At 44.3% G+C, this 17,019-nt stretch overlaps 2 protein-coding genes across 7 annotated transcripts in view; one reads left to right on the top strand and one right to left on the bottom strand.

Moving 5' to 3' along the window:
• SMC4 (structural maintenance of chromosomes 4) overlaps positions 1-15,960 on the bottom strand; it is a 28,282-nt gene extending 12,322 nt beyond the window's left edge. Inside the window, exons 1-5 of one of the 5 annotated variants that reach the window (XM_066193679.1) lie at positions 15,722-15,960; positions 13,394-13,577; positions 12,173-12,348; positions 11,521-11,712; positions 9,844-10,020 (exon numbers count right to left, since the gene is read on the bottom strand). In XM_066193679.1, the coding sequence (XP_066049776.1) occupies positions 9,844-10,020; positions 11,521-11,712; positions 12,173-12,348; positions 13,394-13,538 (690 nt within the window). In that variant the 5' untranslated portion in view covers positions 13,539-13,577; positions 15,722-15,960. Of the gene's footprint in view, positions 1-119; positions 609-9,843; positions 10,021-11,520; positions 11,713-12,172; positions 12,352-13,393; positions 13,578-14,158; positions 14,330-15,721 lie in introns of those variants that run through there. The other 4 variants (XM_066193677.1, XM_066193681.1, XM_066193678.1 and 1 more) reach the window with 4 other exon arrangements.
• Positions 15,961-16,361: 401 nt separating this feature from the next.
• IFT80 (intraflagellar transport 80) overlaps positions 16,362-17,019 on the top strand; it is a 30,388-nt gene continuing 29,730 nt past the window's right edge. For both annotated transcript variants that reach the window (XR_010722607.1, XM_066193676.1), the window contains exon 1: positions 16,362-16,538. The gene's annotated coding sequence lies outside the window, so the exon portion shown is untranslated. The remainder of the gene's footprint in view (positions 16,539-17,019) is intronic.

Genomic DNA, 17,019 nt, shown 5'->3' with positions numbered 1-17,019 from the left:
TCTATGGAATTCTCATCCATCCGATGTGATAGAAAAAGAATAGAAGAAGGCAAAGATCAAAATTATTTCCAAGTGGAATATCACAGAATCATTAAAAGATTTCCAAGATCAAGTCCCACCTTTACGTTTATTTGGGATAACAGTGATCAGAATGAAGGGAAATTTCCTCTCCGTTTCTCAGTTTCCTCCACCCTTCAGATCTGACTGTTCCTTCATTCTCTAAAGGTTCAAACTGTGTTTCCCCAAGCTAAAAAAGGGAGAAGAGAATAAAGCAGGCCCTTGGCAAGAGAGTTTAATCAGGATTGAAGTCTCTGAAAGGTCTCTTTAGAAACAGAAAGTCCATCAAATCCTGGCTGATGGATGAACTGGAATTGTAATTCATTTAACTGAGGCTTCCTTGGTGGAGAAAGAAAAGGATTCTTGAGGTATGAGGGTTCCTTTGCGTCATTTCCCTTTATGGACTGCATTCATTTTAAGTGATTTAGGTGGTATTAAATCCAATAATTTGAATTTGCAAAAATAAAGATTCAGCAAGGATTAAACAGAGCCAGTGACAAGGACAGTTTGTGGTATTGCAGCAGGTCTGACAAGACAAAAAATCCCAACACAGCTCTTATTTTTATTTCTTGCACATCTCAAAAAGCAAAACAATCAGACTGTGAATAACTGGATTTTATAAAACCCCAATTACCCATTTGCTGCCCTGCCATAAAAGTGTGGGTTCTCTCCCCCAAAACTGCCTGTCAGCTCCTGGGGGAGGAAACTCTGCAACCTCCTCAGTTATTCTGGCCTTGTCAGAAGGATTTCTCCTTCTTGCATTAAAGCATTTCCTCTGTTTACATCCACGAGAAAACAATCACAGGAAAGATTTAACTCAGTGCTGATCAGCACTGAGGAGTTTTTACACTGGCTTTGCAGCCCTAACGTTCAGTGTTGTAAATCACTATCCCACCTTGGATTTCACAGGGAAAAATAGCAATTATGGGCAAGCAAAAAATGAACCCAGTTTTTGTTATTTGGCTGAATATAATTAACCACCTCTAAGAAAGATGATGATGCAGTTGTGGGGTTTCTCTGTAGCTTACTAATGTGAGTTCTTGAGTTATTTTCTTATTGAGGGTAAAAATAAGCATATTTATAAGTTATTAATTAAATAATAAGAATATTAGGTATTATTTAATACTTATACTATTGATATGTTAATATATTAAAAAATCTGTTTAGATCAGCCCAGATTTTAGAAATAAAAGGGTTCCAGAAAAAAATTAAACGATTTTTTTTCCACAAAAGAAATGAAAGGTTTCCTTAAATTGATAAAGGAGAGTGAAAAGGTTGTACCTGTTCCTCTTGACAACAATTAACACAGCAAACAGATTTTCCAATTGCTAAAACTCAATTTAAGTGTTTCCTAATTAATTACCAGCGCTCATTACTTAATCCATTCCATGAATTACGAATTTAAATGCCCCAAAACTCTTTTGGGTTCTGTGAATTTTGCAGCAGCCCGACAGTGTGAAAGTGAAACCAAGGCGGGGCAGGCAGACATTTGTTGAGCAATGAGGGGAAAAGGAGCTCGGGCAGCTCCTCAGAGCTGTCACCCCCAGCTCTGCCAAGGCTGCCACCAGAACCTCCGGAATTCTGCAATTCCTTCCCCTGGGTTGTATCCCTGTGCCTCAGGGATTCAGGACAGGGAGCAAAGTGGAAAATCAACAAGGAAATGGAGGCTCTCTCAGACAATCAAAATGGAGTCAACACCCGGCCATGGGTGATGCCAACAAGGAACCAAAGGTCCACACAAGGGAAAAAATTCCTGGAATAAACCAGCCTTGGATCTGTCCTGGAGAAGCTCCAGGGTGGCTGAACTGTGACCTTTCAGTGCCTGAAGGAGCTGCAGGAAAGATGGAGAGACTGTTTACAAGGGCTGGAGGGACAGGACACAGGGAATGGCCCCCAGTGCCAGAGGGCAGGGCTGGACGGGAGTTTGGGAGGGTGGGGAGGGGCTGGGATGGAATTCCCAGAGAAGCTGTGGCTGCCTCTGGATCCCTGGAAGTGCCCCGACCAAGCTGGACAGGGCTTGGAGCAGTCTGGGGTAGCCAAGGGATCCCCGTCATGGCAGGGATGGGAGTTAAGGTCCCTTCCCACCCAAACCATCCTGGGATTCCACGTTTCCATACCCACCAGACTTTGGGATGGTTCTACGCTCAGCTCTAAAACCAATTCCACCTCCTGCAGCGTGTGGAGCCTTCCACATCCATGCAGATCCACTGGGATGCAGACCCAGCACGAGCTGGGAGGGGCCAACCCCAGCACCAATTCCCCCAGAATTCCTCAGGGAACAACCACTGGGAATCCTAGAGCAGCACCTCAGCTGGGGAAACATTTCCGAACAACCAGCTGAGCCCTGGGGCAAATCAGGACAAAGCTGCTTGGAGAGCAGGCTGTACAACAAGGGAAGAGCCCTCCTCAGCTGGAAGTGGCTCCTTGAGGAATAAATTCCTGCAGTTTGGAACCTGCCTTTCTTTGCACAGCTGAGATGTTTAAGGCACTTCCTCAATTTAATTTTCTGTTGTACCTAAGTAAAGAGGAAAAGTTTAAAAGAAGTGTCAGGACTGGCAACCCCAGCAGCAGGTTAAAATTCTGATTTTGCCCACGAGCAGTGTTGTCTCTAAAAGCAGGGGAGCAGCTGATGCTCCCAGCACAGCTCTAACCTGAGTTTATCCAACGTCCTCTGGCACATCTGGATTGGAATTTAAAACTAGGTTGTCTTAACGGCCTGATAAGGGGAAAGTCTGACCTACTCCTGAGGCTTTTCCTGCAACTGTGGTCTAGGAACAAGATCCAGTGGGGGACTGGGATTGTGGGGCAGCTTTGGGATCCAGCCACCACATCCCATCCTAAAATTCTGCTCTGCAAGAAACAGGGATGGCAGAAAGAGTCTGGCACTGAAAAATGACTGACAGCAACCTGAGAACTCTTCATGAAGAACAAATAACACTGTTTGGGTTGGAAGGGGACTTTAGGGACACTTTTAACTGTCCCAGGGTGTCTTGGACACTTCCAGGGATCCAGGGGCAGCCACAGCTCTCCTCTGGGAATTCCAGCCCAGCCCCTCCCAGCCAAGAATTCCTTCCCAAAATCCCATCCATCCCTGCCCTTGGACAGGAGGAGGTTGTTTTTCTGGAGAACCCAGGAAGGCGATTGTTTTTCTTCATTACTGTTTCCTCTTTTCACCCCTGAATACCTTGAGCACCTTGAACACCCTGAGTTTTGTCTAAACTGACACTGCAGCATTCCCAGAGCTCTTTGGCAATATCCCACAGAATAATTACGGCGCCAAGGAGACAAAAACAGTTTTCCAGCATTTTGGATTCTCAGTTTCTGCTGTCTTAAGCTCAGCTTTAAAAAGCTGAGAACCTTGGGAGAGCTCAGAATTCGGTAGGTGGGAATGCCCCGTGCTCTGGGAAGTTTGGGTGGTTTTGGAGGGGAATTTTGGGGTGCACTTGTGCTGCTTTAGGTTTTGGGGTTTTTTCTTCTCCACCACTAATCAGAGGTGGAACAATGTGACATCTGACTGAAGCGAAAATCACAGTTGTGCTCAGCAGAAACGGCTTTAGAGAAAATATTTCCTGGAAAATGTAACACTTTGGATCAGGAAAACCTTCCCTGGTTGGGGACAGGTCAGAACATATAAATTTGTTTTCAAATCCTATTAAACCACCAGAAAATTGAATGTATGACAACTGTGACTATGATATTTGGTGGTTTTAAATAATATTTAGTATTTTTTAGACAATTTTTTAAAATTCAGAATAATATTTTAGCAGTTTCACTGTTGCAGAAGTACATTTTTATAATAGAAAAGCTTTTAAGGGTTTTTAAATGCCCATAAAAGGAAGTTTTTCTTATTGAGACCAAAATCTTTGAGTCTCAGCAAACTTTAATTTATTCCAATTTATAACAATTCCAATTATCCTCTAACTTAATATTTAACAATCATAATACCTTAATATTGGAACTTCACAACAGGCACAATTTGCTTTCTAAATCAAATGATGACATAAATTAGTTTCCATTTTTCTGGTGTTACATAATTGAAATGGAATTCATACCTGAATGCAGTGATTAGGACGTAATTTAATTTAGCCAGCCTCACAAGATTAAGGGATATTTGGGATGAAATAGCACTATAAATGCATGGGGAATTAAAATTTAATGTAAAACCACCTTAAGTCACACTTTTGTGGAGGATTAGAGCAGCCAGTTATTTGTTTGTCCAAAAACCCATTTTAATTCTAATTACACCCCAATTTCAATTATTTTCTGAACTTTTTACCAAGGAATTGGAGACAAAAGTGACCCAGCACAGGGTAAAACTTCTCTTAATTAAAGTCAAGTTATATTGGACTCTATTCTCCAGAGCACAGCAATGTTTCAGTTCTCTCCAACACTGAAGGAAATGGAAATGAAGAGATTTTGCAAGGAGCTGAAAACTCCTCAGCATCACAAAGAGCAAAGCCAGAGTGACGCGGAATGAAAATCCCATTAAAACATCTGGAATGTTTATTATATAGCTGTTTCTTCTAGAGATTGAAAAGAGAAGAAATAAAATCCAAGCCTAATTCCTGTTTTTCCTTTGGTTCTCTCTTGTTCAGAACCAGCACCGAGTTCCTGCTCCAATTCCACCTGACACAACCTGAAACTGCAGCAAAAGCCAAAAGGGAGGAAAATTTACAGCAAAAGCAGCCTGGGTGTTGTGGGATTTTATTTTCGCTCTACATTTTTATTTCCTGGCTGGTTTGGGCCATCAATTTCTTGATAAAAAGGCACCAAAAGTGTATTTTTCTCTTCAAAAAGCCTTTAAAGGCAGCAAAATGAGACAAGTGTCTCCCTTTGCCTGTCTGCAGCTTCACTGATTCCACCCTCTCTCCCAAATTTCAATTTTTAAATTTATATTTTATGTGCTCACACTTGGCTTTGGGGTTTTTTTTTCCCCCAGTTTACCACAATGGTAACTCTCATTTTTAAGCAGGAGTACAGGAATGAATGGTAAAAATAAATCCTAAAATCCTGTATCTTCAATTTCTTTTGTTATTTTATCCCACCTCACAAAGCTTTGTCCATGAATTCTAATTCTGCATCCATGGATGCTGGAATATTTATGGAGAGAGCAAATCTCGTTATTCTCCTGCTGTAAAACAGCTTTTGAGATTTTTTTTTCCCCTGTAATTCCATGTTATTGTTGCTATTATTTAATGCTTGCACTCCCTATATCTCATTTATACCCTTTAATTTTACCACATGGTGAATACAGAGGAGGAGAAAAAAAAAAAGCACCAAACAATTCTTTCCTTTCCAGGAAAACTCAGTGGGAAATCAAATCAAATAAAAACAAAATAAATGTCCATATAAAAATCTACAATCACTGGCCAGAGAGATGAGGAAAATCTCGGATTGAGCCTTTCTACAACATTCAGTTGTTTGCACAAAACTCCAATTCTGGAAATAAATTTAGAAGTTTTCAGGACAGTGCTGTGTTTAATATAAGAGCACAAATTCAGAGACACTTTGGAATTTTAAGGCAGGAATTAGCAAACCCAATTTTGTTTGCTTTGTTATTGGTGCGTTGTAAAGAAATGATTTAATTATCACTTATTTTCTCCCCCTATTTTTCCATGTTTTTCTGCAGGATGTCCTACAGGAACAAGCCTCTCTTCACCCCCCATGCTGGCAGCACAGAATTTTTTATAATTCCATTTATAATCCCATTTATAACCTCATCTCCAGTGTCCCATCAGGCCTCAACTATTGGGAATTTCTGGTTTCTCTCCCTGATTTCCTCCCCACTCCCCTGGAAGTGACTCCCACGTTGTTTCCACACAGGAGAAGGTGAAAAACCTGAATTTCCTTCCTGCCAACCTCATCTTGCCACAGGATAAAACTGAGCTCCCAATCAGCTACAAAATACACCAAATAAAATCCCTGCACTAAGATGACAGGAGGATATTTTAATTCATTTATCGAATATATTCAAATTAAATACCACTGTAATTAGCACAAAACTGATTTAAACCAATTCTAATTTGCTTGTGAGATTCTGAAATAAATTCAGATCAATTTAGAAGGATGAATTCTGCATTATTTCTGTGCAAAGGGGCTGCCTGGGGGGATTTTTCACCCTTTTTGGTGACTCTGCTTCTCACTTTGCCCATCCCACACCCCAAATATTCCCCTCCTGCACTTCCAAACCTGACATTTCCTCCAGTGCTCCCTGATTTTTTTTCTCCTCATTCCTTAGAGGAAAACAGGCAGGAGGAAGAGGCTGAGGTTTGTTTTTCTTTTTTTTTAACCTTTCAGAGGATTCCCTGCAGAGAAGAGCACAAATACTTACTCTGAGTTTGTCAGCCTGGCCAGAGCAGGGCACCAAGGCTTTCAGTGAAAGCCACATTATTTTATTTGTTGCTCTTTACACCTCTCCAAGCTCCTGGGAAGGTGTGGAAGACAGAAAAGTAGCAGCAAGGTGCCAATTTTTCCCCCCAAATTCTCTTTAAGTGACAAAATGCATTTTTTCCCCTGTTGCAGTTTCAGGTTGTGGCAAGCTCATTCAAAATGCAAAATATTTGTGATAATTTTAAATAATAATAATAATGCAAAATAATTGTCTATTGCTGAAGTATTAAAAAAAAGCACAGGGCAATTGATGAAAAACATGCACTGTGGAGTGCTGGAGTTCAGGATGCCAGGAGTGACAAACTCCTCCTGCTCTGGGCTGGCAACATCCCACTGAAACCAGCAGATTTTTGAACCCAGATTTATTTCAATTTGTAAGTTCAGGCACAGAATCTGTAATTTTTCCTCAAACTACTCTCACATTTTCTGTTTTCCCACAGGTAGGTTTGGTTGGTTTTTTTTTTCTGTGCTGTTGTTCAGCAGCAGTTTGATTTGACTATTTTCAGTTTGAAACACTTAAGATCAAAACTCAGCTTTCCAATCTGACCCTAAAAAGCACCAAAATCAGCAGAAAAACCACTGCAAAACGGGGTGAAAGGGGGAAAAAAGCAAGCAAAAAAAAAAAAAAAAAAAAAAACCCAAAAAAACCTGAAGCAGTCTTCTAAAAAAGCAAATATTTTCCATTGAGTAATGGCAATTATGTGAGCAAGATAAAATCAAAGCTCTCAAGGTGTTGTTACTACATGTAGGACATGTTCTCCTACAACATTTTCTTTAGTAGTGACAGCAAATGTCCTGTCACACACCCAAAGCAGCAGTTAATTACCCTTAATTAATATTTGCCCCCCAAAATCTAGAGTGCAAATGAAATGTTTTAATGGCACCCTATTGATACAGTTAAAAATCAGGGATTTCTAATTTATTTTAAATGAAAAATAGTTGGTTAAACTTAATTAAATTCTTAGTTTTGCTGTAAAAAAAAAAAAGAGAAAAAGCCAAATAAACGTGTTACTTATCCCTTCAATTTTAAATAATTTGGAAAACATTGGGGGGGGGGGGAAATGCAATCTTTGTGATAAAAATCCACAGCCTTAGATGGTTTTATTTCTTTAAAACTGTAAATTTTAGATGGTTTTATTTCTTTGTAACTGTAAATTTTAGGATTTGGGGGTTGAAGCTTTGCTGTCATTCTGTGGAAAACGTTTGCTACATTTCCCAAGTGGAAATGCTGAATTTTGGACAGTCAGATCAGTGGATTTCAGTTTAACAAGGCAAAGATTTCACTTTTTTAAAAGGCTAAAAAAAAAAAAAGCAGAAAAGCTCAGGGCAGTGTCTGAGACAAAGCCTGGTGGGATGAAACAGAGACATGATGGTGGGAAAACTCTGGCTTAGGGTTAATATTTGTTCTTCTTCCCCTTATTTCCCTTTGTAGGGTGGAAAGGCTGAAATTGCAGCTTTTAGGAAAAAAAAAAGGGATGCTCCCCTCACTGAAACAATTTGTGTGAGAAGAAAATAAATCCCATCTGGGGAGGAAAAAAATATAAAATAAATTAGGAGATCATTATTCTTTTCCCAATGTTCTCTAACTCTGAGCTTTGAGTATCTCTGCCCCATCCTGCTTCACCTTTCACTTCACATTTCTCCCTTCTGGAAATTTTGGCAAAATGAGATTTCAGAACAGTATTTTTTTTTAAAAAAAAAAAAGGATGCATTTACTCCAAGTTGTTTTCTTGGAGGTGTTTCTCCCTCAATCTTGAAGCAGAAAAGACAGGAATAAAGTGCTGGAGGAAAGAATTAATTGGCATGGAGACTTGCAAACAGAGAGATCCTCTTTTGGTGGGTGTAGCTGTAAGAAAAAGGACTGCACAGAGAGCCTGGAGGAAGTCAAGCGAGCACAGCCACCCAGCTACAAGGTTTTTAAATATTTGGGTTGTTTCTTTTTTTTTTTTTAGAGGGGAACTGGAAGCTCCTTTGACAGAACCAGGCCTAAAATAAACTCTGGTAAAACATTTCAGACCTTGGGAAGTTCCCACTGATCACTGATTTCTAGGCCAGAGGAGATTTGGGACTTGTTAGTAATTACAGGTAATGGCAGAAATAGTTATTTAATGGAATTATTATTTAAATACTTGTTGCTTAATTTACATTTTAATTGCCTGCCACATAGCAAATTTCTCATTATTTAAAAATTAGAAGAAAAATTAATGTTGTTCCCTTCAGCCTGATTTTAAAACAGCAAACAGATGCAAGGAAGTCTCAGTCTCTGGAGGTCAAACATGAATATAAATGATATTCTAGTGATAATTTGTGATTATTTCTTACAGCATGGACTGTAATTGGTTATAAGTCTGCTATTTCTAGAGCTGGTCAACACCAAACAATTCAGGGGATTTTTCCTGCACTTATTTCATGCACACTTCATTTCTCCACACTCATTTCTCAGTACAACCGTGTCTCTATGAGAGCTGCAGACAACGAGTAAATTAAACAATTCAACAATTCAGATTGAGATGAATTTTGGATGGAGGTGAGAGGAAAGCAGCCCAGAGTTGCTGAGTCTCTGCCACGCTGAAGCAGCACAAGAATATTGGGGTTGAAGTTTCTGTTACACACCAATATTTACATGCTGCTAGGGCGGGACAGGCAGGAGCGATTCCCTATTGGAAACCAGCACAGGAGCAAAAATCCCTGCTGAAAACAGGGACAGGCACACATCCTGCAGCCAGGAGTGATTCCCTGCTGGAAAAGGGAACACAGGAACACAAATCCTGCAGTCAGGAACACAATTCCCTCCCGGAAAAAGGGACAAGAACACAATTCCCTCCTGGAAAAAGGGACAAGAGCACCATTTCCCCCTGGAAAAAGGGCCAGGAACACAAATCCTGCAGTCAGGAACACAATTCCTTCCTGGAAAAAGGCACAGGAGCACAAATCCTGCAGTCAGGAATAATTCCCTCCTGGAAAAAGGCACAGGAGCACAAATCCTGCAGTCAGGAATAATTCCCTCCTGGAAAAAGGCACAGGAGCACAAATCCTGCAGTCAGGAATAATTCCCTCCTGGAAAAAGGCACAGGAGCACAAATCCTGCAGTCAGGAATAATTCCCTCCTGGAAAAAGGCACAGGAGCACAAATCCTGCAGTCAGGAGCTCAATACCCTCCCAGAAAAAGGGCCAGGAGCACAATTCCCTCCTGGAAAAAGGGCCAGCAGGATCCCCCCAACTGCTTCTGGGCCTTCAATTCCTACAGCAGCAAATGATGATTGGCACCTTGAGCAGAGCATGCAAACCATGATGTGCTGCTACAGCACTTCAAGGCCTCCAACACTTCCAAGCTGCATTTTGTAAGAGTTTGAACTGGAAATACAACTCTGAAATCAGATTTATTCACACACCAACCTGTAAAATTAAGAACCTGTTATGATCCAGATCAATGCCATGGCTTCTGAGGAGCAGCCCAACATCTCTGAATGTCTTTTTCTTGCCATTGATGTAGTAGGAGGAGGAATTGTCTTTGCAGGCAGTTCTGGAGACACAGAATTTGCTGTCAGGAATGACTTCATAATCATCTCCTTCCTGCTTGGAGGGAACACAAAGGCAGAGAAACAATCACTGGAGCTGTGGATTTACCTCCTATTTCACAATGAAGCAGATAAGTTTCATCATGAGATGTTTTTAGCGTGGACTCCGAGTTGTACAAGTGGGAGCTGGCTTAAAATTGCATCTCTCAAAAAAAAAAATAGAGAGGAAAAGCAACAACAAAAAAAATCCTTTGAGAAGTGGATAAAAAATATCCTGAATTGTGTTCATCTGATGCCTTTCCCACCTCTAAAATCAGCCAGTGCTGTGAGAAATGAGAATTAATTCCCTTTGCAGTGGCCCTCTGCATTTCCAGCACCAAAGAGAAACTGCACCACCAGATAAAAAAACAGCCAAACATTAAAGATGTGGCAAAAGTGACACCAGCAGCTTCAAAAAAGAGCTTCCATTTACCTCCCAGAGCAGCAGCCAAAATCAAGCTGCTATCAGCCTTGAGTTAAACTCAAAACTCAGCCAGATTAACCCCCAAGAGCTCTTAAACTGTTCTCTGGTTTTAAATCAAACTCAATTTCTGGATGTTCACACAAAGTAAAACAAACAAAAAAAAATTAAAATTAAATAGATGATTTTTAGAATTTTGGTTATTAAAAATAGAAAAATAAAAAAAAATGGCTTTTCAAACAGTTTCTAAAAAAGGCTGGAAGTGCTGCCACTTTGTGAAGCCCATTTTTGGAATTTCAATGTACACTTCCCACTTTTTTGGTTGGCCTTAAATTTAAAAGTTTGGATGTGAGCACGAAAAAGAAATTTAAATTAAGAGAAATATTTTTTTCGTACTGCAATTGCAATGAAGCAACAAAAAAGTGCTAAACTTTTTATCAATGCACAAAGCAGCAAGCAAAAGAAATATTTTTTTAAATTTTCCAACTCTATTTCCTTCAAACAAAATATCAGCTTCAAAAAATTTTAGTGGTAAAATGTGGTGTCCAGAATTTTTGCTGAAAAATCTGTTACAAAATTGCAGGCAGGTCTACAGTACATGAAGTGTAAATAAGTTTCAGATTCATGATATATTTTTCTTAATTTAGATAACCTCAAGTAATTCCTAACTGGTTTGAAAAGGTTTGCTTAAATAGGTTTTATTTCTTAATACATTTGTTTGTGTTGTACATTTAAGAATCTCTAATATGTCCAAACATAGAGTTATAAATTTTTATTAAATTCTTTTAATTGCAGAAATAAATTGACTTGAGGTAAACGAGATTTACAAAATAAAACGAGTTCTTCTTAAAATGATGATTAAAATTTTCTAAAGTGTTTTCAAACTGAAATCTACCCCACATTAATCCTGCAGCAAAGAAAAGAATCCTTACTAAGATCTGAAGATTCAAGTAATTCTAAGATTTCACTACTCAGCAGAGGATTTTTTAAAAAATAATTAATGCTGATGGTTAAACGAATCACACAAAAAGAAGCAAATATCCCAACGTTTTTCAGCTCCTTAAAGGATAAAAAAAGCTGGAGACTCATCCCTACCTTGTCAATGATTTTTTGGAAGTGAACCTCCACAGAGCAGCTCTGGATGTCCCTGTGCTGGTCTGAGTTGTGGATGAGCACGGAGAGTTTCTTGGAGCGGATTTTCTGGGCTCGGTAGCCGAACACAAAGAGCAGGGAATCGATGATGTTGGATTTACCACTGCCGTTGGGGCCGATGATGCAGGAGAAACGCTGCACAGACAGGGGGAAAATCATCCTCAGAGGGAAATAAATCCTGCTCATCACCCACTTCTGGCACAGTTAGTCCTCCTCAGCTCTCCCAGCTGCTTCACCCAAAGCCCTGCACAAGTAAAGTTTCATGCTCGGCCACATAAGTCTCTCGTGGGCACTAAAAAAAATCTTCTCTTTCTTCAAACACAGCCCTAAAAAGTTCTCCAGCAAACGAAATCAAGAGAGCAAAGAGAGCTTTGCTAAGCTGTGCTGACAAATTTAAATTGCACAGCGTTGGGAAGCTGCACTTCACTGTTTTCTCTGCTTCATTTAGGATATTACTATCAAAATATTTCTAAACTTTAAATATTTTTTCAGTTATTTTTGAGGACAGCTTAGATGAAAATGCAGGAAGCAATAATATCACCCAGTGAAGATTTACCTACAGTTTAAAAGCACTGAAGGAAAAAAAGAAAGATACCTTGTGAAAAGGTCCCAGAGTTTGCTCCCCTGCATAGGATTTGAAGTTGTGGTTCACAATGTGAGTGATCATGAGGCGAGGAGCACCAGGTTCACTGGTCATGGCTGGAGGTGGGGGAGGAGGGATGCTACCCAAAATCTCTTCTAAACTTCGATTATCCACCACCTCCTCTGAGCCTGCTAAAACCCAGCCAAAGAAATGGAAAGAAAAAAACAAACAAACAAAAAAAAATAAAAAAATAATCTGTGAGTTGTCAATGATTTGACACCTTTGAAAAAGCAAACATCACTTCTGTCTGAACCAAACTACATTTCGGCCTGCAATCATTAATATGAGCTCGGTGGAATTAAAATTCCTCTTTCCACAAACAAAATGGTTTTTTTTAAGAGCTACTTAAGATGTCCCATGGCTGGGTTTGTCCTTTCATTATGTAACTCTTCTCCCGACACAATTTTAGCAGGCCCCCCGCAATTCCAGCAGCTCCAACCATCCCAATAAATCTGCAAACGTGAAGCAGGCAAAGCCTTGCTAGTGAGTGAGTGCAAAGGCACATTTCAGAGTCGCTGGGCAGGATTTGGGGAGCTCTGCAAGCTGCAGTGACAGCACGGCTGCTCTGCAAAGACAGGAAGTTTGTTACGAAAACAAACTGGCCCCCTGGATATCAGCAGAGCAGCTTTTCCCCAGGCACCAACGGGCAGCAGGTTTTTTGTCACCAATTTCCATCTATTTGTCAAATACCTGCCTTGAACAACTGCACATCTGGCTCCCCTAAAAAGTCACCCAGCTGCTGTTGGGTTTGCAGCTTTCCTGCAAAAGCTCAACTCGAGAAAATACACTGCTTCATGAAAAAGAAAGTCAAATCATTTCAAGAGTTAAGTAAATAAACTTGACATTTATTCCATTCCAAGAAATCCCGTACCATTGGCTGCCTATAAATTTGAAAAACCCTGCTGTTGTAGCACAATTTCAAGTACAATGTTCCAGATCAGAGCTCCGACATCGGCTTCATTAGGAGAAATCTACAAACTGCTTTTGCACTTGTGCTGGGCCAAACCCTTTAACTCTTTGCGAGCTCTTCTGACCACTTTAAAAAGCAGTTTGAAATTGCCAAGGGGGTTTCAGCGTTGCTTTGTAAAGGGGAAAAGAGCAAATCCCATCGGGAAGAGTTGGGAAATTCAAGCTGGGGCTAAGGAGGCTCAGTTAGCACCAGCCCAGACCTACCTTGGGGAGGTTCTTTGTCATTCTCCCTGCTGGTGCCTTCGTTCTCCACTTCCATGTCCATGGAGGACTCCTCCAAGGGCTGCCTGCCCTTCCCGCGGGCTGCAGTGGAGGTTTTGGTGCTCCTGGTTGGCTGCTCCCCTTCCATGCCGAGCAATCAAACCACCGAAGGGCTCGATCTCCTTTGCTACACAAACGAGAGAAGCCCGCGATCTCAGCCCCGCCAGGAATTCACCTCCACCTCTGCCCACAGCCTGGGCTCATTTACAAACGTCAGGCTGGAGGGATTGAGAAGACACAAAAATCCGAACTTGAAACAAAATATCGAGGTGAGCTTCGTGACCATGTATTTTAGATGTGTTTTAAGATACATCACCGCCAAAAGGAGGGGCTGAGGCTAATCTGTATTAACCTGCTGCCAGCTCGTGGGGACGCGTTCAGGGCAGTGACTTTGCTCCCCTGAAAGCCACCGTGGTGCTGGGGGCAAAAGAGTTAAACACACACCGAATAACAAGCCCAGGAGCCACATGTCTCTGCTCTCCTACAAGAACTCGTTATGTTTCAGACCTGACACTCGTTTTACTTTCAATAATCCGTGCTAAATATCTGTATGGCTACAGAGAGATTGATAAACAAAAGCCCTGCGTGATTAGAGCAAAGACTCGACTCTTAAATATTTTAAATCGACACACTCCGCTCACAAAATCCAACACAACACCTCCGGCCAGCACTCGGCGTTTCAGAGAGAAAGCAAAAAAACCGAAATACCTTCATCTAGCTGGGATGTTAAAGCGATCCGAGCAAGGAGGAGCATTACAAAAGCCATCAGCTGGCACTCGAGCACAGCTCCCCAAACGGGGGAAGAGAAAGCACCCGAGGAGGAGAAAAGACGAGCGAGGAGCGAAACTCTCCCCCCGCCAAGAGTTGAAATCGCAGCAAGTGGCGAAGTGAGCTCGCAGAAAAAAACAGACATGAGAAAGTTTACTTCTCACAAGATAAAAAAAAACTGACGTGGTTAGAAAGTCATCTTACAATTGGTGCCAATCATTTGACGTTTTCAGACCTACCCCCAGCCCACACTCTCATGAGAGTCCTTCATTCGGGACAATGGGGGAGGGGGGAAAGGAGAGACAGAACTCATTTTCAGGCCATTGCAGTCTATGCCCCCGTTCACAACTGTTCAGCAATGGCTGTCGCGGACAATTACAGCCTCTCGAAGCACATTTATTTATTTTCCCCCCCCCCCCCAAAGCCGCTCCACTCCAAGAGAATTGTGCAATATAGACCTATTTACCTTCCCAACCCTTCTCCCCCTCTCCTCGGACACTTCACCAGAACGAACAAGCCGAACTACTTGACCTCAGCTTTTAAATCGCGATAAATCAGCTGCCACATAGCCTCGAACCAATTTAACAAATTCGTGCCCAGCCCCTCCCCCGAGCCAGCTCCAAGGTGTTTGGTAAAAGCATCTCTCCTGCCAAGCGCCGTTTTCCTCACGGGGACGGCGAAAAAAAAAAAAAAAGAGAGTCGGAGACGGGCAGAAAAAACTTCCTTATTAACAGCCGATTAAATCCGATGGCGACAAGCCCTGTCAGGGACAAATCTGGGGCTTTTTTAAAGCCTAAGGAGCCAGACTGCACCCTTGTCACGCTCTTTCCAAGTCACAGAATCCCGGAATATTCGCAGTTCAAAAGGACCCACGGGGACTATCGAGTCCATTACCGTTCAGGGCTTTCTTGGGATTTTTTCTCTCATCCTTCAAGCATCAAAGCAACAGGCAGAGCCGGGGCTGGAAGGGTCCAAATCGGGTCTCTCCGCTACCCAGACACGGCTCTGAACTTCCCCGTCCTGCGAGCCGGGGCTCCCTCAGGGCACAGCGGGAGCCCTTGGGCTGCACAGCCCCTCAGGGACCGGCTCCTCAAGCCCTGCTCCGACAGCGGCCGGGCCGGAGCCTCAGCGGGGCAGCCCGGCCCAGGGAAAGCCGCCGCCGCCGCCGCTTCTGCTCCCTCCGGCCGACGAGGGAAGCGGGGGAATGAGGCGCGGGGCAGAACCCGCCCGTTCCCTCAGCGCCTCCTGCCATGCCCTCGGCACCCCCCGCCATGCCCCCTCAGCGCCTCCTGTCTCTCCCCTCAGCACCTTCCCTTCAACACGCCTTGTCTCCCCTTTAGCACCTTCCCCTCGAAGTCCTTATCTCCGCTTCGGCATCGCTTGTCTTCCCTCAACTCCCCCAGCATCTCTTTTTTCCCCCCCACCTCAGCACCCCCCTGAGGGCACCTCCACCCCACCGCTCGGCGGCGAACCCACCATCGCTCCATCCCGCCGAGCTCGTACCTGCTGGTCCCGGCGGCTCCGTGCCCCGGCGAGGCGGCGGCAGCGCGGGCAGCTCGGGCTGCCGTAAAAAGCTCGGCCGCTTTCCACACTCGAAAATGGCGCCGAAACGGCGAACTCGAACCGAAATTCGTTAGAAAAGCGCGGGGCAGGCTGGGACGGGCGGGGCCGGGCCCGCGGGTTTGAACGGCCCCGCCGCTCCCGCCCGCCATCTTGTGTTCGTTACGGCGGGGAAGGGAAGGGAAGGGAGGGGAGGGCGGCCCGAAAGCGGCCGGGAGCGGCTTTTTCTGGGCGCGGGCGGAGGGACGGCAGGCTTTAGGGCGTGAGGGCCACGCTGTAACGCAGCCCCGCGGCCGCGCCGCCCGGGAAAAGGGGTTCGTTTGAAATTTAGAAGTAGGTCACTGGGCGGCGCTTGGTTGCTGGGCGACGCGCGCTGGTTCAAAAATAATAATAAAAAAAATTATTTAAAAAAAAAAAATTACGCGTGGGAAAAAAAAAATTAAAAAATAGTGACAGCGCGGCGATTTTGAAGCGGGTTTAATTAATTAACGGGCGGCGCCGTGGCGCCTTGGGGGGGCCGGGGGGGAGCCGTGAGGTGGCGGAGGAGGAGGAGGAGGATGCGGTCTCGCGAGAAGTCGCCATAGAGACGGCGGCGCTTGGCGGCGGGGGGAGCGGGAGCCGCCGCCGCTGCTGAGGCGATCGGAGCGGGAGAGGGAGGCGGGATCGTCCCGGGGATCCGCCGGGAGCGGGATCGTGCCGGGATCCGCCGCGAGCGGGCTCCGGCCGCCGCTCTGCGCGCTCCCTCCCGCTGGCGGCGCAGGTAAAGGCGCGCCGGGGAGGCGGCGGCCGCCGTCGCCCTCCCCTCGGCTGAGTCACGGCCGCGGTGGGCGAGAGGCTCGGGAGCCGTGACCCCCGGCCGGGCGTGGGACGGGCGGATGGAGGGGAGGGAGAGCTCCGGGGGACAGCTGAGGGCAGGGCGGGGAGCCCCGAGCCCCGGCTGCTGGCGGCCCTCGGGGGGGCGGGTGGATAATCTCTCTCTTGGAAAGCTGCGAACGGAGGGGAAAGCGGGTGTTGGCGCGGGCGGGGAGGCTGCCCCGAGGCTTTGGTGTCTCCTCCGTGCCCCCCATTCCGGCGGCGGCTTTTCCCTCTCATCATCCAGCAGTGGCATTCCTCCCCGCTCGTCCTGCCGCTGTTTTCCTTTCCTGCTCTGCCCCCGTCCTTCCTTTTTCCAGTTTTCCTTCCCGGTGCTCCCCCATCCTTCCCTCTGGCATTCCTTCCCTGCTCCCCCCATGCCGCTCCTG

This window comes from Chamaea fasciata, unplaced genomic scaffold, assembly GCF_029207755.1.
Source record: "Chamaea fasciata isolate MVZ Bird 193981 ecotype frontalis unplaced genomic scaffold, bChaFas1.0.hap1 SCAF_11, whole genome shotgun sequence".
Taxonomy (NCBI): Eukaryota; Metazoa; Chordata; class Aves; order Passeriformes; family Sylviidae; genus Chamaea; species Chamaea fasciata.
Note: the sequence above shows the minus strand (reverse complement) of the source record. Positions and strands in the feature narration are given on the sequence as shown.